The sequence below is a fragment of the Triticum urartu genome, chromosome 7A (genome assembly GCF_056163025.1).
Source record: "Triticum urartu cultivar PI428250 chromosome 7A, HENAU_Tu73, whole genome shotgun sequence".
Taxonomy (NCBI): Eukaryota; Viridiplantae; Streptophyta; class Magnoliopsida; order Poales; family Poaceae; genus Triticum; species Triticum urartu.
The window spans coordinates 648,430,395-648,456,155 of NC_141879.1; the positions used below are offsets into that span (position 1 = coordinate 648,430,395).

A 25,761-nucleotide genomic window follows, 5' to 3' on the forward strand; every position below is an offset into this window, starting at 1 on the left:
CACACACGTATATAACCGATAAAGGCTATGAGATACTACTACAAGATGCATGTACTAGGGTTTCAGCTCAGGCGCAACATCATGCCCCAACACAGTTGTGGTGCACAAGCGTCTGGACATGCGCATTTTCTTTCGAGTGATGTTGTAGTTGGATTGATGAGGTTTGTTCAGCACTTTAATTGGCATAACCCTCCGCTCCTCTTGAGTATTCTTTGTCACAAGCATGCTCATGAGTCCAACAACTAATTTGTCATGTATTCATCCAAAAAGAAAGGTCTAAAATCACAGGGAATCTTTGGATTAACTGTAGAGCTTAAAAGATCAGAGAATCATCCCTTGATAAAAATGGTAACAGATACTAATGCATCTATGCTTAGGACATTTCTAATTATGCTTACTGAAAGTGGGGTGTAACAGACAAGCTACTTGTGATTTTTGTGAAAGGAATGTACAGATGGTCATCTCGAAAGATATGCCCATGAAAAGGGCATGTTACTTTCAGTCCTACTGATCTTTGCAGTTACGGCCACTCTGAAGTTATGATCATACCTGCATTTCCTTTATCTGATGTGCCACAACTTGCCTTTGCAACTTCCAAGTGAATGGACATGGGCTGGTGAAGTACTAGTAAGTATGAAACAGAGTGACATCTTGCAAGCCTCTAACCGAGTGAGCTTTAGAAGGGGATGGTGAGCATGAAAAAATGGCTACCCGGTGAGAGGATGTGATGCAGTGTGACAATTGTAGTGCTCAACACAAAATTCTAATTATGCTGGACTAGCGACGAAGACCTCTTGGAGCGAAACACTAGCAAGTCCTAATTATGCCTTCCTTGACACCCCAGCTGGTGTTGTGGTTACATCAGTCATTAGCTAAAACTATGTTGTACCAATGTGGGTGATGGGCATGCACGGTGCGACATCATGGCCCTCATGAACCAGTACCAAATACTAATTGCAGTGATGTGGTGACATGCATGGCTGTATCAGTCATTAGCTAAACTAAATTGTTGTTTAAGGGAAGAATGATAGACAACATCTAGCCTAGGCTAGGCCCTAGGGTGGTACTCAACTGGATCAAAGGAAAGATGTATGAGAGCTAATCCTAACTTGGTGGATGTTTCATCAGATAAAAAGCAGCAGTAGCTCATTTGTAGGCATTGCGTGCATTCCATGGCAATGTCACACTGTCATAACCATTTTTCCCTGGTCACAAGTCATAACCCCTAGCGCTTCAATACCCATCTCTCTATAGTATTGTTCAACGACGTGAGGCTTACGTTGCAACAGTGCTCCAGTCCGTCCCCCTTAATATTCAGTTCAGAAGGACGCTAGTCGGCAATCGTTGGAAAGTGTGGCTCCATTTAGTGAGTAGACTGATGGAGGTTCAGTTATCTCAACAGCCCGATAAGTTGCGCTGTAATCTTACTAGGACTGGGGAGTTTACAGTTAAATCAATGTATCTTGATGTCATCAACTCCAGCTCCATTCCTAGTTCCAAATATGTCTAGAAAGTCAAGGTTCCGTTGAAAAGTAAAGTGTTTATATGGTTTGTACATAAACAAGTCATCTTAACTAAAGACAATCTGGTAAAGCGCAATTGGACAGGACCTACTAGGTGTAGCTTTTGTGATCGGGATGAAACTATCAAACACCTCTTTCTAGATTGCCCGTGAGCTAAGATTCTATGGCGGACGGTGCACATAGCTTTTAACATTACCCCTCCAAGCTCTATCAGCTTGTTATTTGGAACGTGGCTTAACGGGATAGAGCTCGAAACAGCAAGCCACATTCGCATAGGAGTATGTGCTTTATTGTGGGCTGTGTGGAATTGCAGAAATGATTTTGTCTTTAACAGAACATCAAATATTCATTGTTTGCAGGTTATCTTCCGAGCCACTGCTTTGATCCGTATGTGGTCGCTACTCACTTCGACGGAGACCAGGGAGCGTTTGGTTACTGGATCTATCCGGTGGGAGATGGTACCACGGGATATATTCAACCGGTTTGGATGGCGGTCATGTAATAGGATAGGCAATTAGTTTTCCTATCTTTTTTTTTAGCCAGCCGGTTGTGCCTTTTGTGGCCGTTTTTATTGGCTCTTTGTGAGCTCTTATTTATTTTGTTCGAGATTGCAAGACCTTGTTAAACTTATTTGATATTTATTAAGGTGACCGTATGCATCGTTCTGATGCAGAGGCCGGGGAGCTCCCCTTTTCGAAAAAAAAAACAAGTCAGTCCAAAGGCCCCTCTTCCCCTTGAAGCTCTCTCATGAAAATCACAGGAGGAAAGATGCATGGGGCTCACTCAATCAGCCCGTGAAAAAGAGTAATATGTATTGTGGGCATCACGTTTGGTGAGAAAGTTCTGACAAAGGTTCTTCTTATATTTAGATAAATGCATTTCTGGCGTATAATGACAAGGGAAGCTAGCAGGGTGGGCTGTCGGTGAGCGTGACTGGTGAGCCAAGAACCACTGGCCAAGGACGGGACGAGACGATGCGGTGAGCAATGAGATGACCTAAGTACACTGGTTTTCAATAGCTCGGTTGATGCTGAAGCCTCACTGTCCCTGATTGCAAACAGAAAACTAAAAGAGGAGCAAGCTTCATGCTCGAGCTGTTCTGCGTTTACTGTAAGTTGCTAGCAGTCCTTTTTTCTATGCAGAGTAGCAGATTAGATGTAACATTTGTGCAGTACAAACTGATATTGATAGGGTACCAATGCAATCGAAATGCATCGAGCAAGTGGGCAAAATCACTGTTTTGACCCTTTTGCCTAACTTTAGCATGATTTGACCCCCTTCGAAAATTTAGCACGACCTAACCCTTTTAGCAATTAACAGGTTAATTATTCTTGTCCCTCGGCTGAAATTTAAAACTAATAATTTATTTTGCAAGTAAAACCTACAAAAGTTTGACTTAACACAAACAAATTGTGCCTTGTAAACCTTACCGAAGGGATTAACTTGTACGGAGCATGCAATTTGCTTCTTACATCTATTAGTCATATTTTGCACAACTCGTAGTTGTCATTTTTCAATGAAAAGTTATAAAATAAAAATTGTTACCCATTATTAGTCTAGTTACAAATTTCATAATTATTTAAACAACATTGATAATTTCCAGTAGTTTAAGAATTTTTATTTCGCAGTCAACGCAAAGTTCTACAAATTTAAAAAATTTGGGAGAAAATACTACAACCGTTTGTCCAATGTGCGAACAAATTATTAGGGTGTGTTTTATTGTATTAGATTTGTATGAACAAGTTTGTAAAGTCGGCTGAGGAATAAGATTTTCACTGTCAGCTGAGACAATACTATTCATTTTCCTTTTTGGCATCAACTTTACCCATAATTAGTATACATATTTAAAAGCTCGGATTGCCTGATTACAAATAACGGATTATTCTTCGGCACCTTATATTAGTAATAAAATATCATATATCTTATCTCGGGAAGACTTGTATGAGATCTCACATTTAGGTGAGATCGTGAAATCAACCCCAAAAAAACATATTTAGACTTTTTTAAAAAAAATCTGAAATTATTTGACAACATTCATGTGAGGATGTCTACGACCCCGAAAACAATCAGCTCAAAACTCGATGTACATTTAGAGATTCAAAAAAAAAACAAATTCAAATATGATAGTAGCAGCTTTGGGTGAATAGTACTTACCGAAAAAGGCTTTCGCCTTGCTTTATATATAAAACACCCAGTACAAACACATGCCATCGCAACACACGCACACACCCAAGGCAGGATAGCGCAGCAACACCACCCTAACACTACCACTACGAAGAGATGAAGCTACATATGACGGGCCATGTGCTCCAAGGCGGCGCCTTCAGGAAGGGTACGACACCGAAGTGCCGCCACCGCCCGATCCAAGGATCAGAGTTTCCCCTGGATCCGCATGATGGGCAATGAGAGCCGCGACGACGCCTTCAAGAAGGGAACGATCTCCGCCGTCGCCGGTCCGTCCGAAGATAGAGCATGTTTTCACCTCGACCAACACTCACCGCCACCGAACGCCACACCCCGGCAACCACGCCGCCCACACGGTCATGATGACCGGGCAGCACCAAGGCACGGGCTTTGCCCAAGAGCACCGCGCAACCACCACCAGGGCCGCCGCCCCGGAATCCAAGACCTTGACACCACCTCACCCGAGACCCGCCGCAACCCCAACTAAAGAGACGAGCGGAAAGGTCCCACCTTTCGCACCCCTGGGCGACCCTCAGCGCCGAGACCCGATAGGTCGGCCAGAACTGGCATCCATCCGCCCGTCCTGCTGCCCCGTGCGTGAGGCGAGCTTGGTCCTGCAACACCGAAAAGGGGACGAGGTCAGTCCTGCTGCACCGTGCGCGAGACGAGCTCAGTCCTGCTGCATCGTGCGCGAGACGAGCTCGGTCCTGCAGCACCGGGCGCGAGATGAGCGGTAGACCGCAACTAGGAGAGGACCAGCCCTTTCATGGGAGTAACGCCTGGGCGACGAGGAAATGGGGCGGAGGCCGAGACGGCCCGAACACAGACGAGCCGAAGCCGGAGAAGCCGGCCGCCGCCGCGGGCAGATCAGTCAACCATCGTGAAGCCGCCACGACACCGGGAGAGTACCACCGTCAGACCTCCCCACGCCGCGGCCCACGGCCGAAGCAGCGACCACGCCCGGCCACTACCCTACCCGCGTCGCCCAGCGAGCTCCAAGCGCCGGAGCCGCCGGGCACGCACCATCGACACCACGCGTCGCCGGCAGGCCCCCAACGCCAGATCCGGCTGGATCCAGCAAGAGACCGGCCGCACGCACACACCCCCCGCGCCTCCACGCCCTTGTCAGGTCCAGCCGGTGCCCAGCCACCCCGCCGGAGAGGAAGAACCCCGGCTACACCACCACCACCTTAGGTGGGAGGAGGAGAGGAGGCGACGCCGGCAGGTCACCAGGCAGCGAGGCGGAGGAGGGAAGCCAGAGCAGAGGCAAGCCGGCGCCCGGCGCCACCGAGCAGGGGAGGCCGCCCCGCGACGTTCGCCACCCGCGCGAGGGAGAGAGCCGCCCCGCCGCCGCCTGCGCCACGCGGCCTTTGGCCGGCGACGCCACCGGCGGCGGCGAGGGAGGGGGGAAGGGGCGGAGGGACGGGGGTGGCGGGGCTGGGGTTCCCTCTCAGGGGCGCCCGCGGGAGCGCCTTAGGAGGGGAGGGGCTTCGATCGGTTTATCTGGAGCTTTGTGGCTGATGTGACCGAATCGTGAATAGTACTTTGACACTATTCGTATCTGCTTTTTCTATTTTGTTTCTATTAATGTGAGTTTAATTAGGAGCTGAAACTTTTTGAAGTTGCACATCAAACATTGATGTGTCTCTACAATTTTTTTTGAGAACGAACATAAATTTTTTTCAAAAAAATCGATCTTATAGATCTCACATTAATCTCACATAATGTGAGATCTTACCCAAGTCCCCCCTATCTTATCCTATCCGTCATACTTAGATTTCGGATCAGATTGTGCTGCCAAAAATCTGTTGTTGTATCCTATAAAACAGATTCAGAAGCGGTTTCGGTCAGAGACGGAGATCGAGTGGTGGCAAAGCTTTCCTCACGGCACGTCGTCGATGGATGCAGGTGGAAGATGACTTCGTCACACTCAAAGATTTGAAAGTATTTTACGAGAAGACTAGGTACGCCTACATGGAGGCTCTCAAATTCTTTTGTTGCCACCGTGTATCGGCGCTAGCTGATTTTCGACAAAAGGAATATATTAATATTGTAGGATACCAATTACATCCAGCCTCTGCAACAACGCAATATCGTAAAGACATTATGGATGCAAACAACCAAAAGACAATAAAAAGAAGAAGAAGAAGAAGAAATAAGATTCCGCAACAGTGATCAATTTGTCGTAGCTGCTGCACGAACCACCACCTAGACAACACATGAAGTCCTAATTCTTCAAAAGTGATGCCTTCAAAAAAGAAATAGTGCAGAAGCACCGTCATCGCCCGATCCTACATCTTAGGTTTTCACCCTGGAGAAGATCTACGCTCTCAAAACAATAACATCAACAAGGTCACTGCCAGGCACAGCCAATTAAGGCCGAATCTTGGGCTTTCACCCTGAAAGCTAAGACTATGTACCCCGCCTGTGCTGCCGGCCCCACTCGCCGATGCCGCTGCCACGAGTCACGAATCACCAAGCAAAGTCCTCATCGGCGCGAAGACTCAATCCGCTATTACAAAACCTCAGACCTCAGCCACCATGACATTCTCTGTCAGTGTCTTCATCATGAAAATCTACATACCAACGTGTCCCATACTGTCAACAGACAATGAAACTTCGTGTCACACCCTCCTGAAGCCACTCGGGCTGAAATAGGGGCGCACATGACCTAATCCGATCCAGAAATCTACAGGCGTCAAGCATCCAATGAAGATCTCAAACGGAGCATTCCGGAACTCGTTAATGGCTAGATCCATGAAGGTCGGCAACTGGCAGAACACCATCTTAAAACAAAAAGAAACAAAGGACCGCGCCACCCGCCAGCTCCCAACAGCAGGCCGGAGAACTCAGTGGGCACCACCGCCACCACCCGCGCCACGCGGAGATGAGTAGCTAAGCCGCACCGAGCCCCCTGAACCAGACGTCGTGCCACCCTCGCGGCCACAACGACAGTTGTGGTGGCCGGAAAAATCCGAAGCCGCCGCCCAAGCGCCCATATCCACCGTAAGAACCATGTCATCCAGGGCCGTCATGGAGCTCCAGCCGGAGATCCCGCAAGATGAGAGGGATGGGCCCCCCGCCGTCATCAGTCGCGCAAGGAGGATGAGGACCCGCCATCGCCGTCAGCTTCACGGACTTAGACAGGAGGCGTCCTTCGGCAGCGGCTAGGGAGGAGGATCGGAGGAGGAAGGGGCGGCGGCGCGCTCGTGGGATCCGCCCTAGTCGGCCCTCCTGGGAGCGACCCGGAGGCGATCCCTTTTTTTGGCTGCGGCTCACGGCTGTGATAGGTGCGGGTGCGTATAAAAGCAATCCATCCGTCGGTCCAAAACCCGCGGCTCACAAGTCAGAACAGAACATTGCACGGCATCGCTCCCGCGCCACCCGAGAGCATTGTGCTAGCTAGTGAGGGAGGAAGCTAGTGTTGGTGGCAATGGCGGGGGCACCTTTGGTTTTGGTGATGCTCGTGGCCGCGGTTGGTGTCGTCGCGGCGGAGCGGGGCGGCGGGAAGCTGCGGCAGGGGTACTACGAGCAGAGCTGCCCGCGGGCGGAGCAGATCGTGAAGGACTACGTTGAGCGGCAGATACCCCTGGAGCCCTCCGTCGCCGCCACTCTCATCCGCACCCACTTCCACGACTGCTTCGTCAGGGTACGTACGCACGCTCTTTCGTCAGGTGCACCGTCCACGGCGCGTGTTTGTGATGAGTCGTGAACGATCGGAGTGGCACCGGTGCAGGGGTGCGACGCGTCGGTGCTGCTGAACGCGACGACCGGCGGCGGGGAGGCGGAGAAGGACGCGGCGCCCAACCTGACGCTGCGCGGCTTCGACTTCCTGGACCACGTCAAGGCTCTGGTCGAGCAGGAGTGCCCCGGCGTCGTCTCTTGCGCCGACGTCCTCGCGCTCGCATCACGCGACGCCGTCGGAGTCATCGTAAGTGCCCTGATTTCCTATTCTCCCCCACACACACAGCATACACGTCCGGACACACGCGCCTCGGTGGCTGATCGACGATGAGGGAAAAAATGCAGGGCGGGCCGTTCTGGCGTGTGCCGACGGGGCGGCGAGACGGCAGGGTGTCGATCAAGCAGGAGGCGCTGGACCAGCTCCCGGCGCCCACCATGAACTTCACCGACCTCCTCGCCTCCTTCCGCGCCAAGGGCCTCGGCGTCGCCGACCTCGTCTGGCTCTCAGGTAACCGTTACAACTAATTATAAAAAGATTAATTACTACTCCCTCTATTTCAATGGGATGTATATTGGCACGTTTTTGTGTTTCTTCGCTCAATTCAGCATTTCAGCTCGCATATAGTTCATATTGAATTATTCAAGACATCTTTTTTTTCTGAACGGAGGAAATTATTCAGAACGTCTTTTATTTCTGAACAGAGGGAGCACTAAGTATCAGTAGCCGAGTTCATGGCATATCGATTACATTTAGCTACATGTCAGTCAGCTGAATTTCGAATTCGGGATAGTCGATTTTGAATGAAGGAAGAAGGAAGGACCTCATCGGAGAGAAGGAAGGGGCTTGCCGTCATCACCCCATTATCAATCTTAGGATTTAGGGTGAGGGCGGTGGTTGACAGCGGTGGTGGGGCTTCGCCGGAGAAAAAACTCGACACGGGGGAGCCTAGAGGGATGGCTGGGGCGGCGGAAGACGGCGATGGGGCTGGTTCAAGGAAGGGCGGGGCGGCGAGGCAGTCGCAGGAGGGCGCCGGCCGTGGGCGGCGGGGTTTGGTGGTTAGGGCTGGGTTGGATCAATGGGTGAAAAAGAAAGGAAGAAGAGAAACAATGTCTGTATGAGGTTGAAGACGATTAGCGTCCGTTGGATCTTGATCGAATGGTTGATACAGGAGAAGGCGAATCGACTAAACGTTTTCTTCTTTTCAGCCGATTGACCCGTAGCCGGTCCCTATCGATTCTTGGCACCGACACATGCACGGTGATGGTGACGTGGAGCTTACTAGTGACGCACGAGCACTCCATCACAGATTGGTCGGACATACACGCGATTGACCTGGCTATCGATTATTGGCACTGACACATGCACGTTGATGGTTATGTGGAGCTTACTAGTGACGCACAAGCACTCCATCACAGATGGGTTAGACATGAGTATATAGCAAAAAACTACCACATTATGGGCTATCGTTCCAAAAAACTACTGTTTTTTTTAATTTTTCAAAAAACTACCACAAAAGTGGTGGGCTTTTCCAAAAAACACTAATGATCAGTTGATTAAAATTTAAGTATATTTATGACAGCTAGGGCCCATCTGTTATGGCCACCTGGCAATAGATCTAACGCCGCCGGTCAAACAGTTTCTTTGACCGTTACCTTACATGGGGGGCCCACATGTAAGCTCCTCTCTCCCCCCTCCCTTGATCTCTCTTCCCTCCCCTGATCTCTATCTCCCGCAGGAACTCTCTCTCCCTCCCGCAAGTCGCACGCCATGGCCGGAGCCTCCCTCGCGCCCGAGTTCGGCGGGATCTGCCGCGGCATCCCGGGGGGCACCCACACCTCCAGCCCTCCTCTCTCCTTCTCTCCCTGCTCCATGGACGAGCGCCTCGAGCCGCCTCCCTATGGACATGGACGACGGCGCCGCCGCTCTCCTCTGGCTGATCTCGCACGGGGCAAGGCAAGAGTCGTGGGGCCGTTGCCGGTGCGAGGTCAAAGCCTAGCGTTGGGGCTCCACGCCGGACCGAGCCACGAAAGAGCATGGCGGCCGTCGTCGGAGAAGAAGACCGGCTCCTCCGCTCGATTCCTCGCACGGGAGGTCGATGACAAGCCGGGAGTGGAGCCAGCAGTAGCAGGACGTCGTCGGGTGCGCTCCTCATCATGTATCAGGTGGCGGGGAGTAGAGCCAGCACCAGGACGTCACCGGCCACCTACTGACCGGCGAGCACCACCGCCGCAGGGACCCGATTGCTTTTTCCATAAAAGCTACAGGGACTTGATTGCTTAAAAATGTTTTTGCATGGACCAGATTGCCTTTATTCAAAACTTACAAGGACCAGATTGCTTTTTTACTTTTTTTTTACAGAGACAGGCATGTGGGCTCCACCTATCATAACAGTCAATCTAACGGTCAAAACTAACGGTGTGGACTTTTATGCCACGTTAGACCTGACGGGTGGGCCAGACATGTCATAATCCCGGTTAAAACTTAACAGCTCGGTCACTTGGGTTTTTTGGAACATCCCAGCACTTTTGTGGTAGTTTTTTGAAAGATTAAAAAAACGGTAGTTTTTTAGAACGATAGCCTGTAATGTGGTAGTTTTTTGCTATATACTCGGTTAGACATACAGTTGAGTGTGTAGTGAGAAACTGAAAGTCTCTTCCGCTTGCCAGCTCATTTGAGCTCATGATGAATAGTAAAATTCAAAAATATTGAAAACAAATTCAAAAGGTTCTAAGTTTTTTTTGCGAACTTTGACGATTTTTTTAAGTGTCTTCAAAGTTTCATCATGAAATGACAATCGTGGCAAAAAATAAATCAACACTCTAAAATGCTTTCGAAAATAGCACTTTTGAAACATCGTGTTTTTTGCCATGACTTCCATGAATATCATTCGATAATGAAATTTTGTGACCACTCAAAACATTTGTCAATGTTTGCCACAAAACAAATTCATACTTTTTATTATTACTACCTCCATTCCATAAAGTAGTGTGTATATATTTTTTTTGAAAAGTCAAACTTTACAAATTTTTGACCAAATTTATAGAGAAAACTATTTATATCTATAATACCAAATATTTAAAATATGAAACTAAATTTTATGATGAATCTAATGATATATGTTTGGCATTTTAGATGCAAATATTTTTCTCCATAAACTTGGTCAAAAATTTTGAAATTATCTTTTCAAAAAATCTATATGCATTACATTATGAAATGAAGGGAGTAATATTTTTGGATTTTACTATTCACCCGATCGAGCTCATTGCAGTCCGAGCTCAGAATTACCACACACTAAGTTCGGAACAAAGTCCTTTGCTAGATTCGTGCTTTTTTTAATCAATACATCTGGTAGCTAGCTAGCCGGTAGCTACCAGAGGGAGTGCGAGGTTATGGTGCACGGGCAACATGGTGCCTTTTTTGCAAAACAAATAAAACCATATTTACAAGTTTAAACATAATTAGAAAAACAAAATCTGTGGAAACATGTATGTGTTCACTACACATCCATGAATTTCTTTTCTGGGAAAAATGTTATTTGCAAGCTGTACTTAAAAAAATTCTGGCCCAAAAACAAAAAAAAGGTCCAATTTCATATTTGTCTTTTCTTTGTACGCCACATTTGAAAGTAAAATGTGATGAAATGTGTGTGTGTGTGTGTGTGTGTGTTTACATTTTTTTTTACGTTGTAGAGTTACTTTTTTGGAAAAGGGCCGGGCACCATGATAGCCGTGCACCGTTTGCAATATTCGCTACCAGAGGCTCCTACTTATTACTACCCAGTTCCCACATAACATATTTACATGACAGGACGACCATTGATGGTGTTGTTGCGGTGAAAATTGATAAATATGGCCCTTTTCTTAAACTTTGGCACAAAATGAACCTAATTCATAAAATGGCCCACTCTTGCATGACGCCCAAGGCTAGGGCGTCATTGCTAGATAGCATGGCGCCTGAGCCCCATTTTGTGATTTTTTTTGGATTGGGTTCATTTTGTTTGCTAAATTTTTAAAAAGGCCAGATGTGTGCATTTTCACATTGTTGTTTCCTGAAACAGATGTGTCCAAGATAAAAAGAAAACACAAGTGAACCACAAGCCTGGCCGGCTATGTGCAGTTCTACAAAAGCACCAATAGTACTACGTACCTGTGTTCTATATATAGTTAGAACGTACTGCCTCTAGATTTTTTTTAGATCAAAAATTGCAAATTTTGATTTATTTGATGAGCATATTATTTACATCTAGAATACCGAATTCATACCTTTAGATACAACCATGACATCGTATTTTCATATTTTTTATATGTGGTATTATAGATATTGGTAATTTTATCTCTATACTTGATCAAACTTTATAAAATTTGGCTTTTGGAAAAAGCTATAAGCACTAGATTGTAGAACAGAGGAAATATATGTTAGTGGTTTAAAATTTTGGACGATGTTGATCGGTGGAAGAAGGCGGCGGCAGCCTCGGTGAGTGCGCCGGACCGGCGTGTGACCCAGTCCCGATATGTGGCTAGGATGGGGCATCCGGCATTAGATGTTAGGATTTGATGCGATGTCTGTTTGGTATTAGGTTCGGACATTCGGCACCACTGCATCAAGGGGGTAGGAGTAGCGACAGATGTTACCTAGATGGTGGCTTCAGACTTACTGATGTACTACTTTGTAATGTCTTTTGTGCTTAATAATTAATAAAGTGGCCGTATGCATTGTCCAGATGCAGAGGCCGGGGGTGCATCCTCCTTTTCTAAAAAAAAGCAGACAGACTAATAACAATACACATTGTAGCTCAGCTAGCTCCACGGATTTTATATTTGTTGCACTGCACGGTCATGGATGTTGACACGCGAAGTCGCTAACTACTGGAGTATATATATTTAGCTTGGAACTTTGGGGCATGATCGTAATAAAATGTGAAATGTGTTGGCGATATGTTCATGAACGACATGTAAACAATAGCGGTATAGAGTGTACAAGTACACATGAACCCACAAAGACATCTCGGACTCAACTCTGTCACTGTCTGTTAAGTTTTTAGTTAGAGTGAATTCCAGTTTTTACCCCTAAGTTTAACATTTTTGACGCTAATTACCCTATTTAAGAGAATTTCATCCGGCATACCCCATTTAACAAAAGTGTTGTCACAAATTACCCTCTTCTATTTTTTGTGAGTGTTCTGATCTATGGGCCCCGATTACCAGGTCCACGTGGCATGCCACGTTGTCGGTTTTTTTCCTTGGCGACTTTTCTACAGACTGAACCGATTCGCCAGCTTCTGCCGACCGGACCGGGCCGATGGCAAGCACACGCAGACGCATGTCCTCACCGATTTACAGGTCGCTTGAGTCTGATGCACCACGATCCCATCCAATCCCGCCACGCATATCTCGCTGGAGTCTGTTGCACCAGGCATGGATCACTAGAGGAGAGGGTAAACCCTGGACTTTGCCCATGGATCACCGGAGCATCATCAAACCAACCATCACAGAATCACTAGAGGAGTTAACTGCACCCTGTATCAAGCGAGAACTATTCACACATACAGTAGGCCAACGATGTATGTACTAGTTCCATGGAGAAACAATTCAGAGGAAGAAAGAAATACCTGAACTTGCTGACAGTGACGGGCGGGGCGGGATAACGCGCCAGCATGGGACTACAAGCTCGAGGCACGGCAGCCGCACGCCATTGTCGTCGCCGCCCTTCAACACCCTCCGCCACCGTCGCGGCCCTTAGGCACCCGCCATCTCCGTTGCCGCCATTCAGCACCCGCAGTTGCCGTCGATGTCATTCAGCACCTGCAGCTGCCGTCGTTTCCCTTCAGCACCCGCCGTCGCCGTCGCCGTCGCCGCCGTAAGCGAATCCCTAACCCTAGGCGCGAGCGAGAGTGGTGCGTGCGGTAAGAAGCCGGGCGACCGGTGCATGTGCTAGGCTAGACGCGAACGCGGTGCGGCCCTGGTCGAGCGTCGATCGCCACGACTGACGGTGCGTGCGGTTCAGCGATCCGGTCGGGCTCCGCGGCGTGGACTGGTTTCACATGAGGAAAAAACCCAGAAAAACCGACGACGTGGCATGACATGTGGACTTTGCAATCGGGACCCATGAATCAGAATGCTCACAAAAAATAGAAGAGGGTAAACCCTGGCAACACTTTTGTTAAATTGGGTATGCCGGATGAAATTCTCTTGAATGGAGTAATTAGCGTCAAAAATGTCAAACTTAGAGGTAAAAACTGGAATTCACTCTTTTAGTTACAAACTTAGGTCATTGATTCACATGTATTCATATATAGTAAACATTAATGGGCAACCTGTGATGATTTAGAGACCTGTACGCTACTATCTGTCTGCTAAGAGCATCTACAGACGGTCGGTCCCTTCAAATCCTCCTCAAACGTTCGGTGATAAAAAATAAGTTGCGTGTGTTCTTTAAACTGACACACATCTAATGCAGTTTAGCTAGCTTTAGTACATTCCTGGACATCCTCAAGATTTCCTTGGAAACTTCACAGTCCTACATATGCCATAGCATTGTCGTATTACTGAACTTTGCAGTTTGCACTTGTTATGTTGTGTTCACCATCTAACCTGAGCATCATGTACCGATACCACTCAGGGGCGCACACCATCGGCATCTCGCACTGCAACTCCTTCAGCGAGCGGCTATACAACTTCACCGGCCGCAGTGGGCCAGGCGACGCAGACCCATCGTTGGACGCCGAGTATGCGGCCAACCTCCGTCGAACCAATTGCACCACTCCCACGGATAACACCACCATCGTGGAGATGGACCCTGGGAGCTTCCTCACCTTTGACCTCAGCTACTACCACGGCCTGCTCAAGTACCAGGGACTCTTCCAGTCCGATGCCGCGCTCATCACCGACGACGCGGCGAGGGCTGACGTCGAGAGCGTGGCCAAGGGCCCGCCAGAGGTGTTCTTCCAGGTGTTCGCGCGGTCCATGATGAGAATGGGCATGATAGAAGTCAAGACCGGCAGTGACGGAGAGATCAGGCGGCATTGTGCCGTGGTCAACAACTAGTGGCATGTCATGCGTCCTTGGTGGCACATGGACGCGTGATTGTGTTTGTATGTTTAGTTACATTTTCTTTTCCATTTTTGTGTATGGGTTTTGCTTATTGTATCTCTTTTATAAGGTGTTTTTTAGTTCTAGTCAGGCGTGCAGGGGGAAGAACAATCTAGGCATCTGGCGGCCGGCTCAAGTTCGTCGCCTAGCTCATCACGAAGAATCACTCACCTTCGTCATTTTTGTTTCCTGGCCTCGCTTGGCATGTAAGGTTTATGGGTGTAAACAACCCAAATACCAGGCCAATACTGGCGAAGGAGGAAAATAATGACAATCTAAGCACACGATTAAGAGAAAAAAAAAGCTCTGTAAAAATGAGACCTGAGAATGAGCCGCTCTCGTGACGCTAGCTGCGACACAGCCGCCGCTTAGCTCCGCCTCCCGAGCTCCACCTTTCCATGGCCTCATCCTCCCCACTGCAACCTCACCCCCGCAGTCCCCTCCCCAGCCACCGACCCCCCTTTCCTCCCCCCCGGTCCTAGTTCCCCTGCAGATCCAGATCCAGGAATGTTGGTTGTTGGTGTTGGGGTTGGAGATGGGGTGTCTCTCTCGCGTTCCCAGGGATGTCCTGGGCTCCTCCCTCGGCTCATGCTGCCACCCCCTCTTTCTCGGCTCCCTTTGGATTTCACGCCGTAGGTAGGGGTCGATGTCTCGCATGCGTCAAGGGAGCAGGTGTGGGTGGAGATTGGGGAGCAGGGTCGCCCAAGGTTGGAGAAGCTGCCTGCCCCGCCCCGCAAGGAGTCCGACCGCTCCCTCGCATTCTAGCAGAGAGCTTACGGACTGTGCTTACGGTGCTTGGCGGAGGAATGAAGGAATTATGCCCTAGAGGCAATAATAAAGTTGCTATTTTATATTTCCTTATTCATGATAAATGTTTATTATTCATGCTAGAATTGTGTTGATCGGAAACCTTAATACATGTGTGATTACATAGACAAACACTATGTCCCTAGTGAGCCTTTACTTGACTAGCTCGTTGATCAAAGATGGTTAAGGTTTCCTAACCATGGACATGAGTTGTCATTTGATAACGGGATCACATCATTAGGAGAATGATGTGAAGGACATGACCTATCCGTTAGCTTAGTATATTGATCGTTCAGTTTTATTGCTATTGCTTTCTTCATGTCAAATACATATTCCTTGGACTATGATATTATGCAACTCCCGGATACCAGAGGAACACCTTGTGTGCTATCAAATGTCACAACGTAACTGGGTGATTATAAAGATGCTCTACAGGTATCTCTGAAGGTGTTTGTTGGGTTGGCATAGATCAAGATTAGGATTTGTCACTCCGAGTATCGGAGATGTATCTCTGGGCCTTCTCGGTAATGCACATCATAAGAAGCCTTGCAAGCAAAGTGAATAATGATTTAGTTACAAGGTGATGTATTACGGAACGAGTAAAGAGACTTGCCAGTAACGAGATTGAACTAGGTATGTGATACCGACGATCGAATCTCGGGCAAGTAACATACCGATGACAAAGGGAATAACGTATGTTGTCATAATGGTTCGACCGATAAAGATCTTCGTAGAATATGTAGGAGCCAATATGAGCATCCAGGTTCCGCTATTGGTTATTGACCGAAGAGGTGTCTCGGTCATGTCTACATAGTTCTCGAACCCGTAGGGTCCGCACGCTTAACGTTTGATGACGATTTAATATTATATGAGCTATGTGATTTGGAGACTGAATGTTTTTCGGAGTCCCATATAAGATCACGGACATGACGAGGAGTCTCGAAATGGTCGAGAGGTAAAGATTGATATATAGGATGATAGTATTCGGACACCGAAAGTGTTTCGAAATGTATCCGGTATTTATCGGAGTACCGGGGGGGGGGGGTACCGGAACCCCCGGGGGGAGATATGGGCCATATGGGCCATAAGAGAGGAGCACGCCAGCCCACAAGGGGTGGCCTGCCCCCCTTAGACAGGAGGCCGAACTGGAGAAGGAATAAAGGGGGTTCGCCCCCCCCCCCCCCCATTTCCTTTCTCTCTTCCCCTTCCCTTTTCTCTCCGATGAAATATGGTAAGCGGGGCAGGCCTACTTGGGGCGCCCCATGGCTGCCTCTCCTTCCCTCCCACCTATATATATATATGTGGGCAGGGGGCGCCTAGAACACACGACAACAATCGTTAGCCGTGTGCGGCGCCCCCCTCCACAGTTTACACCCCGGTCATAGTTTTGCGGTGCTTAGGTGAAGCCCTGCGAGAAACACTTCACCATCACCACGCCGTCGTGCTGACGGAACTCATCTACTTCCTCGACACCTTGCTGGGTCAAGAAGGCGAGGGACGTCATCGCGCTGAACGTGTGCTGAACTCGGAGGTGTCTTACGTTTGGTGCTTGATTGGTCGGAGCTAGAAGAAGTTCGACTACATCAACTGCGTTGTCAAACGCTTCCGTTTTCGGTCTACAAGGGTACGTAGACACACTCTCCCCCTCTCGTTGCTATGCATCTCCTAGATAAATCTTGCGTGAGTGTAGGGATTTTTTTTGAAATTGCATGCTACGTTTTGTAACAAGGACCACTTCGTCGCCGGCTGCCGCGGGCCTGTCACCTGCCTGGCCTGCGGCCTCCCTGGCCATTGCGAGCGTCAATGTCCGGACCGCCTTCCTGCCACTCAAGGTCGTCCCTGGCGCTCCCGGTCGCCATCGGCTGCTCCTCTCCTCTCCAGCCGCCCGCCCCAAGCTTCTCCACAACGGTTGCAGTGCTCTCGGGCCTCCGTTGTTGCCCTTCCAGTAGCAATCGAGCAGGAGGCTCCTGATCGCATTCACGGTGATCCCAGCAAGGCCTCCGCTGGTTTGGAGATGTTGCAACCTCTCTTAGCTGAGCAGGCAGAGGCTGTGAGAGCTGGGCTCCAAGTCTTCACTGCCTCTCGTTTGGAGGAGATGGTCCAGGTCCAACTTCAGCCCCTTCGTGACATGGTGACCGCTTTGTAGGTTTGGAAGGCTCTGGTCGAGGGCTTGTTGGAGCGTATGGAGGAGGTCGTTGGCAGCTTAGCTTCTTCGTAGGCCATGTTTCGATCTCCTAAGTGTCCTGTTCGAAGGGTTGTTGAGAGTGATGTTGGTTGTAAGGATGGCTTGAAGCTCGATGTAGCTGGTTGCCCAACTAAGCCCCGGTGTGGGTGTGAGGAACTGGTGCCTCTCACTGCCGGTGGTGGTAAGGATATCATTGAAGCCGTTTTGGCCGGTTGCTCAGGTAGCTCTGCCAATTAGCTTGGATGTGGAGGTGTCTCCCTTGGCCTCCTCTCCGGATATGCAAGCTTCAGGTGATGCTAGCATCATGATGTCTTCTGAGCCCAAGGAGCCGCTTGGTGGCATTGGCGTGCCTCAAGCCCGACATCTTCTACCTTGCTGGATGAGTTCCTGAGCAGTTTCAGTTGCACTACGCTGCATTCCTTGCTCCAAGCATCAATTCTTGTGCAAGGTGACGGGAGCTATACTTCCTGTTCCAAGAGGCGCAATGGGCGCTCGGATAAGAAGAACCAAAATTGCAACATCCCTGCTGCGAAGCACACTGAATATAGGTTGGCAGAGGCTTATGGGGATTTGCCGAACGCCACAACATCTAAGAAAGCCACCAAGGAGGATGTGGAAGATAAGATACAATCTTACCTGCGGATGTACAAGAAGCCGCTCACACCGATGGCGATGCAGACTATTCGGGCGTTGGTAGAGGTTAATGTTTGATCGCTCTTGTCAGGAGGTTAGGCGCGAGTGTTCATGTTGTGGGCATGTCCTTGAGGTTGAATTGGTTGGGTATGAGGTGCTAACGATCGTCTTGGGCCTAGGTACCCTTGTATCTGGCTCAGACGATGTTCCTTGATTGATGAGGGTGTGTGTGTGGTCTTTGCCGATTTTCCGTAATTAACCATGTCTTGTTTGGTTTTTAGGTCTGGTTTTCCTCATTATAACTGGACCAACTCTCTTCTTCTTAACTGTAATGCGGGAGCTCCCCGCCATCTGATGAGGTTTCGTCAAAAAAATTATGCTGGCATTGGATGGAAAAACAACAATCCAAGCGTGCCCTAATGATGTCGAAGTGACCGGATTTTCACTATATCAGCTGGACAACCTCACACACGAGGTGCCACCAGCAGAAAACTAAAAACGACGCCAAATCCATGAACACTACTCGACCAGCAAACGTAAACACCATCAGAAAGAAATAGAGTTAAGCCTACAGGCAACATGGCTCTGACCACTTATTACTAACAGGAAACTCTAAACTATCAGAAATTCATACTCCATCCGTTCCAAAATAACTGAAGTTTTACTATTGCCAAACCTTTTTAAGTTTGACCAAGTCTATATAAAATTATATTAACACCTACAAAACCAAAATTAGTTCATTATATTCATTGCTACATATGTTTTCATGTTATATATATTTGATATCACAGATTTTTCTAAAGACTTGGTATCATATGAAAATCTTAAAATTTCACTTATTTTGGAACCGTGGGAGTACATTGTTTTTCTTCTCCTCAACATTTTCCTAACTTGTATCTCCTTTCAATCTCCATCAGCCACTCCTACCCCAACATCATTTACCTGAAGGATCGCAGGTCTCCAGCCGAGAAGTGGCCCACCTAGCCTTGACAGATATTCGCTTGCACAAATCTAGTTGCTTTCCCATTTGCGAGTAGTCTGCATGCCGCTGCCGTTGGGAGACTACCTTGTCTCCCGACTCATATAGGAAATAGCCTGGTGTAAATCATTTTTAACACCCTCTCTTCTTCTAATTATTGAAAGGCAGCGCTCCTACCAGTTTCTTAGGAAAAAAACATATTATAGGGTTACACGAGTATATAAAGGAGCTAGCCTACAAATCTAACCTACCCTAACACGACTCGGATGATTGTTCCAGTCCAAGATGTACATGGACTCTCCATCGTGGTTAATTCCAACAAACAAGCAGCAAAACTCTTCAGAGGTGAATGCTACTAATATTATATCACAACTGACAGGTATCATTCGTAGGGCAGCAAAATGTCCCGAGAGAAAGGCAGAACAGCCCATATTATCACATGTATTTGATATCCATCTATTGTGGACTTTGTGAACTTGCTATATGTTGAAAACTGAACCGAAATTTTTGCAATATCCATCTATATTCATGTCTTTGTTTCTGCCGTAGTTTGGTCTAGTGTTGTCTACAAAGTTATGTCGTTGTGCAACAACTTCGGATGAAGTGTGATGAATGAATAAGTGAGATCTGAATTCGTGTCTAATTCGTGTCAGAATCATCGTAATGATGATGTTTTATTCGACACTAGTAGAAAAAGTGTCATTTGTCCCGGTTCGTAAGGGCCTTTTGTCCCGGTTTGGAAACCGGGAGTAAAAGGTCGTTACTAATGCCCTTGGCCTTTAGTCCCGGTTCTTACACGAACCGGGACAGATGGGCCTCCACGTGGCCGGTGCGGCAAGCCCAGGCAGGAGGCCCTTTGTTCCCGGTTGGTGGCACCAACCGGGACCAATAGGCATCCACGCGTCAGCTGCTCAGGGGCTAGGGTTTTTATTTTTTTTCTGAAGAGGGGGGGGGGGGATTTGGGGGTTTTGTATGGTTAATTAAGGTGTTTCATATATTGTGTTAGGTAGCTAATTAATTAATAGAGAGAAGTGTCCTCTCTTATCTCCGTGCTTGGTCAACGCTACATACTATACGTATAGAGAGCACTCGACACGCTAGCTAGTAAGCAAAAATGAAGGAAACAGAAGATCGTCATGAACATATGCACACAGAGAGAAGTGATATCGACCTCTCCTTCTCTGAGAGATTGGTCGAACAACAAGTTTTCGTGTATCTATCCGACGCTACTGGCTACATATATACAATATAAGATCTCTTACAATATAATCCCCTAACTATATATGAACACAGGGTCCACATAGTATTCTCCGTCTTTATCGATCACGTGGTCAAGAAAGAATGCCGCCAATTCCTCTTGAATTCCTCGCATGCGATCTGGTGCTAGGAGTTCATCCCGCATCCGAAACATCTAATTTGAAGAAGGGGGTCAATACATATATATGAATGAATGAAACTCAACACAAAAGATGGTAAATAAAGTTAAATTCTGAATATTATTGCTTACGCAATTCATATTGTTTTTCAGTGTAGCCCCGCTCATAGGTCGTGTGGCGGATGGACTCGCAAACGTAGTATCCACAGTAATTATTACCGGCTTCCTGCCACAACCACTTTACAAGAAATAGAGGTCAATCAAACTGATAAGCAAGCATGCTAAAATGGTATTGATGAAACTAGCACTTGAATCACTAGGAGATGCGTGGAACATGCTAGTAGTACTTACTTTCAGGTGTTTAAATTCCAGGTTCTTCGGCAGTCCCGAAGCTTTCAAGGTGAATTTTTTCCAAACCCTGCCAGACAAAGAAAACAATTACTTGATATCAGGAAGTGAACAAAGTTGCTGATATGGTGCGATAATGATCGATTTAACTTACTTCTCGAGAATTTCAGTCATGTCCGCATACTCCTTGGGATCTTTTCGTCTCGAGTCTAAGACAGTTACTAGTCCCTGCTCGAGCTTTATCTCTAAGAGAATATAGTGAAACCTGCGCACGCATGCATAACTCATCAATTACATTACTATAACCTCGACTAATAAGGGAAATCAAATATGCACAAGAAAGTAACACTCACTTGAAGTTGTAAGGAAAGAGTATTATAGCTTTGTTTTGATTTAATACCAACGATCGTAGCAAGTTGGCCTTGGTTTCTTTTTTCTTAAATTCAACCTAAAATGCATCTATGATATTTGTGTTAATGAACCCAATATCACCGATTTGTCTTTTCTTCAATTCGGCGATCTTCAATCTCCATAATATAGTGAGGATAATTATAAATACATGCAATAAAAGAGCTGACCTATATATAGAGACTTAATGATAGAAGTAGTACTTACAGACAGTAGCAAGTGACCGTTAATTTATCGAGGGCCCTCTGATTGAAAAACTGGAAGAACTCCTCAAATGGAACATTCAACAGATCAGTTCCAACGAGGTCATGCTCCTCTTTAACTCTCAGCGTCAAAGTATTCCTCCCCCAGACTCTCTGCAGGTTTTCATGTACCAATCATGGAATCTTCGCATCATTGTTGTTAGAGACCTTTCATCTTTGACGAGAGGCTTCCCGTACTCGTATCTGTGTTCTTCCACCTCCAAGAATTCATAATGTACATCGTCGGGCAGGTAATCATCAAGATTGTTATAACCGGGCACCATCCTCGAATTGTTAGCGACGATATCGTTAGACACCTTGAGCGGGGGGAATGATTGGTTCGCTTGTTCGCCTAGCTGGGCAATTTTTTTCCCAGCTCATCGTTCCGCTAACCTTTGATCACTGACAGTACTTCCCGACCGCTCCGCTACGATAAATGACCTTTTAATAATGCACTCATAGTTGCCTTTCGGCGGAGACTTAGGTGGTTTCTTCAGGGCTTCCAGAGTGCGCTTCGCTTTCACCGGATCTACCTTCTCCTCCAGAGGTGGATGTTTCTTTACTTTCACCCCTTCAAAGAAGTTCCTCACTTCATGTCGCACGATCTTCTCGTTTTCCTCCGGGGTCATCTCGTATGGTAACTTCTCTGGAGTCTTCAGAGAAGGACCGAATCTGTATTGCCTCCCGCCTCTGGATGTACTGCTAGACGCCGGAGCAGACGGAGCGGCTGCGGCTGTCTTCTTTCCTTGCTTATGAGGAGGAGGACTACGACGCGCCGGAGCAGCCGGGGTGGCGGCGGGTCTCTTCTGCCCTTGCTGGCGAGGCGGAGAAGGAGGAGGCTGGTGGCTGCTCGGGCGCGCCGGCGCATGCGGAGAAGGAGGCGGAGTGCCGCCACGCGCCGGAGAAGGAGGCTGAGTGTCCTGTTCACTCGCCGGAGGAGGAGGCGGTGGAGGAGGCGGAGTGCCCTGACTCGCCGGAGGAGGAGGAGGAGGAGGCGGAGGCGTCCAGTTCGAAAGGTTGATGAGCTCCTTCCACCATAGGCATGTAGTCTTCAGACAAGAACCCAGCCGAGTCTCCCCGTCACCCGTAGGGTGGTCAAGCTGGAGGTCCTCAAATCCTTCTGTGATTTCATCCACCATCACCCTAGCATATCCTTCTAGAATCGGCCGGCAGTGAAAAGTTGCGCCAGGTTCAGGAGGTGCAACAGAGCCAACAGCCGCCTTGACATTAAATTCCATCCAGTGGGTCATAAGGTGGCAATTCTGGGACTCCGTGATAGCATCCACGGGGTAGCTAGCAGGAGCCGTGAAGACAGGCTCCTAAAGCAGCTCCATGGAAGCCACGCTGCATCTCCGCTGCGATGGTGGGGTAGCTTCGGGTGTAGCAGCTTCGGCAGGTCGCATGCTGCGGGCCTCGTATCGTTCCTCTAGCGCTTGTACCCTTGCGTGCATCGCCTGTAGTTGGGTCAACTCCTTTTTCTTCTTCCTCTCCCGGCCTTTGTAACCTCCTGCATCGGGAAATCCAGCCTTCCACGAAAGGGAGCCTAGCGTGCCTCGGGTCTGTCAGGGGTGCTCAGGATTCCCGAGGGCCTCCGTGAGCTCGTCGTTCTCTTTGTCCGGAACGAACGTCCCTTGCTGCGCCTTTTCGATATACTCCTGAAGCTTCTCGATGGGTGTGTTCAGCTGCTCGTTGGTCCAAATGCACTTCCCTATTACAGGGTCCAATTTTCCCCCAACCCCGAAGAACCAAGGTTGCAACGGTCTGGCCAGTGTCACGTCTCTAGTTCGATCCCTTTATCAATGAGGTCATTCCCAGCCTTGTCCCACAACGGTCGGGCTTTCAGGTAGCCACCTGACCCCGTGTGATGGTGATGCTTATTCTTTGCAGCATTTTTCTTGTTTGTCGCTGACATCTTCGCTGCTCTCTCAGATTTCTTTTTGGTGACAAATGCGGGCCACTAATCTTTGATCTTCTCAAATCGGCCGATGAATTCTGAAGTCTTGTCTTGGTCGACAAACGATGATTTCAGATCATTCTTCCACCTCCTGAATAGCTCAACCATCTTCTTAAGAGCATAAGCCTTGATCATTGGCTTTTTAACTAGATTCTCCGGATCCTCCTCTGGCGGGAAGGTAAAATTTTCCTGCAGCGCGGTCCAAAGATCAGCTTTCTTCCTATCGCTAACATAAGACACCTGAGAGTCTTTGTCCTTAGGCTTCAACCATTGCTCGATGCTGATTGGGATCATGTCCCTAACTAGAACCCCGCACTGAGCATTAATTTTTTGCTTGGTCCGGAGGGGTTCAATCGGTTGGCCAGCGCGATCAATTTCGATGATCGTGTACCTTTCATCCGCGCGCAACTTTCTCTTCGGGCCTCGTCTCGTTACCGAAGTGTTGCTCGATCCGGAGGGCTAGAAAAGAAGAAAAAGAAGAGAGTTAATATGTGTACATACCAAAAACAATTAATGCATCAATTAGTTATTGTCGGCACATGCTTAATTAATTAATATATATACCTGGCCGGACTCCGTTCGGTCACCAGAGCCGTCATCACGGTGTCCTTCCCCCTCCATTCGGTCACCGGAGCCATCATCACGGTGTCCTTCCTCCTCCATTGTTTGATCATCGTCGTAGCCTGCTTCTTCATCCTGTCTTTCCAGACCATTGATGCATTTGTCGTTCAGAAGCGACAAGACGGCATCACTTCTCTGTGCGATTATCTCCCCCAACACCGCTTCTGTTGCTTCGTCTCGAGGGTGCGGATCCATAGTTTCTGCAAATATTTACAACATGGCAATTATTATTCAAACATGACATATGGATATATTAGTGGCAAACATAGAACTAGCTAGCTAAGAACAATAAGGAATCATATTAGTGGCCTGGCCTCGACGCTTCTCTAGGGTTTTGGGTGGCCTCGGTAACGCTTCAAGGGTTTGGGGTGGCCTCAACAACGCTTCAAGGGTTCGGGGTGGCCTCGACGACAATGCTCTTTTAACTTGGTAAATTTGGGTGGCCTCAAGAGAGTTTGTCGACCGGGTAGGGGTGCGGCGGGAGGGGGTAGGAGACCGACATCGCTTTTTTCTAGGGTTTGGGTGTCCTCGAGAGTTTTGGTCGAGCGAGAGGGCCGGGGGGTGCTCCCGACGTCCCCCCTCACTTTAACAAAGAACTACCTTAAAAAAAGACTTGCTTCGCCGCGGGTGCTCGATCGGTGCGACGTGGACTCGGTGGAAACACTTTATGAAAATGCGGTGGTGGTCGGGCCGGGTGGTTTTCTTTTCCTTCTTCATTTTTTCCTTTGTTTTTTCTTATATGTTTGTTTTCATTTTCATTCTACATTTTCGTACATATGAAAAAAATAAAGTTTCTATACAAAAGTGCACAATTTTTATGAACAAATTACAACATCTAATTTAACTATACATCTAAATAAATATAACTACACATCTAAAATTTTCCTAATCTTAAAACTAAACTAAACATAAACTAAAATAATATAACTACACATCCATCCATACATACATACACATACATATACATCTACATTATATATGGAAAAAAATTCTAACTTTTGCATATTCATTTATGAACAAATTACAACAACTCAATTAACTACACATCTAAATTAACTACACATCTAAATTAGGAAAATTCATATGAGCTCACTAAGGGGGGCGGCGATCGACGAGGAGGCAGGGCACGGGGGCGACGGTGAGGGGCGCGACGATGACGACGGTGAGGGGTGCGGCGACAGGCGACGAGGAGGCATGGGCGACGACGGTAAGGGGCACCACGACGGGCGACGAGGAGGTAGGGGGCGGGTGAGGGGCGCGGCGACGGGCGACGGGGAGGCAGGGGGCGCGGGGCGGCAACGGCGTCTGGGTGGCGCGGGACGGCGTCGGGGCGGCGCAGGACGGCGTCGGAGGCAGGGCGACGACGGCGACGGCGAAGCGCAGAGGGGCAGCCTGGCGGCGTCGTTGGGGCGAGGAAGACGAACTGAATGAAGAATTTCACAAGTGCTAGTTATATAGACGAAGCATTGGTCCCGGTTCGTGACATCAACCGGGACGAATGCGACCTTTAGTACCGGTTGGTGCCACCAACCGGGACCAAAGGCCTCTTTTCAGCAGCCCAAAGGGCGGGAAGCGGTGGCCTTTGGTCCTGGTTGGTGGCACCAACCGGGACCAAAGGCCTTGTGCTGTCGGCGTCAAAAGTTTAGTCCCACATCGCTAGTTGAAAGATCTCGAGAGTGGTTTATAAGCGCTGCTGCGCCCATCCTCTCGAGCTCCTCTCAACTGCAGG

At 48.3% G+C, this 25,761-nt stretch overlaps 1 protein-coding gene across 1 annotated transcript; it reads left to right on the forward strand.

The window, feature by feature from the left end:
* Positions 1–7,052: 7,052 nt before the first annotated feature.
* On the forward strand, positions 7,053–14,659 carry LOC125527052 (peroxidase 39-like). The gene is made up of 4 exons (XM_048691627.2): positions 7,053–7,356; positions 7,444–7,638; positions 7,737–7,899; positions 14,011–14,659. Exons 1-4 carry the CDS (start codon positions 7,141–7,143, stop codon positions 14,433–14,435), a joined length of 999 nt encoding a protein of 332 aa, XP_048547584.2. The 5' UTR covers positions 7,053–7,140; the 3' UTR covers positions 14,436–14,659.
* Positions 14,660–25,761: the final 11,102 nt, after the last annotated feature.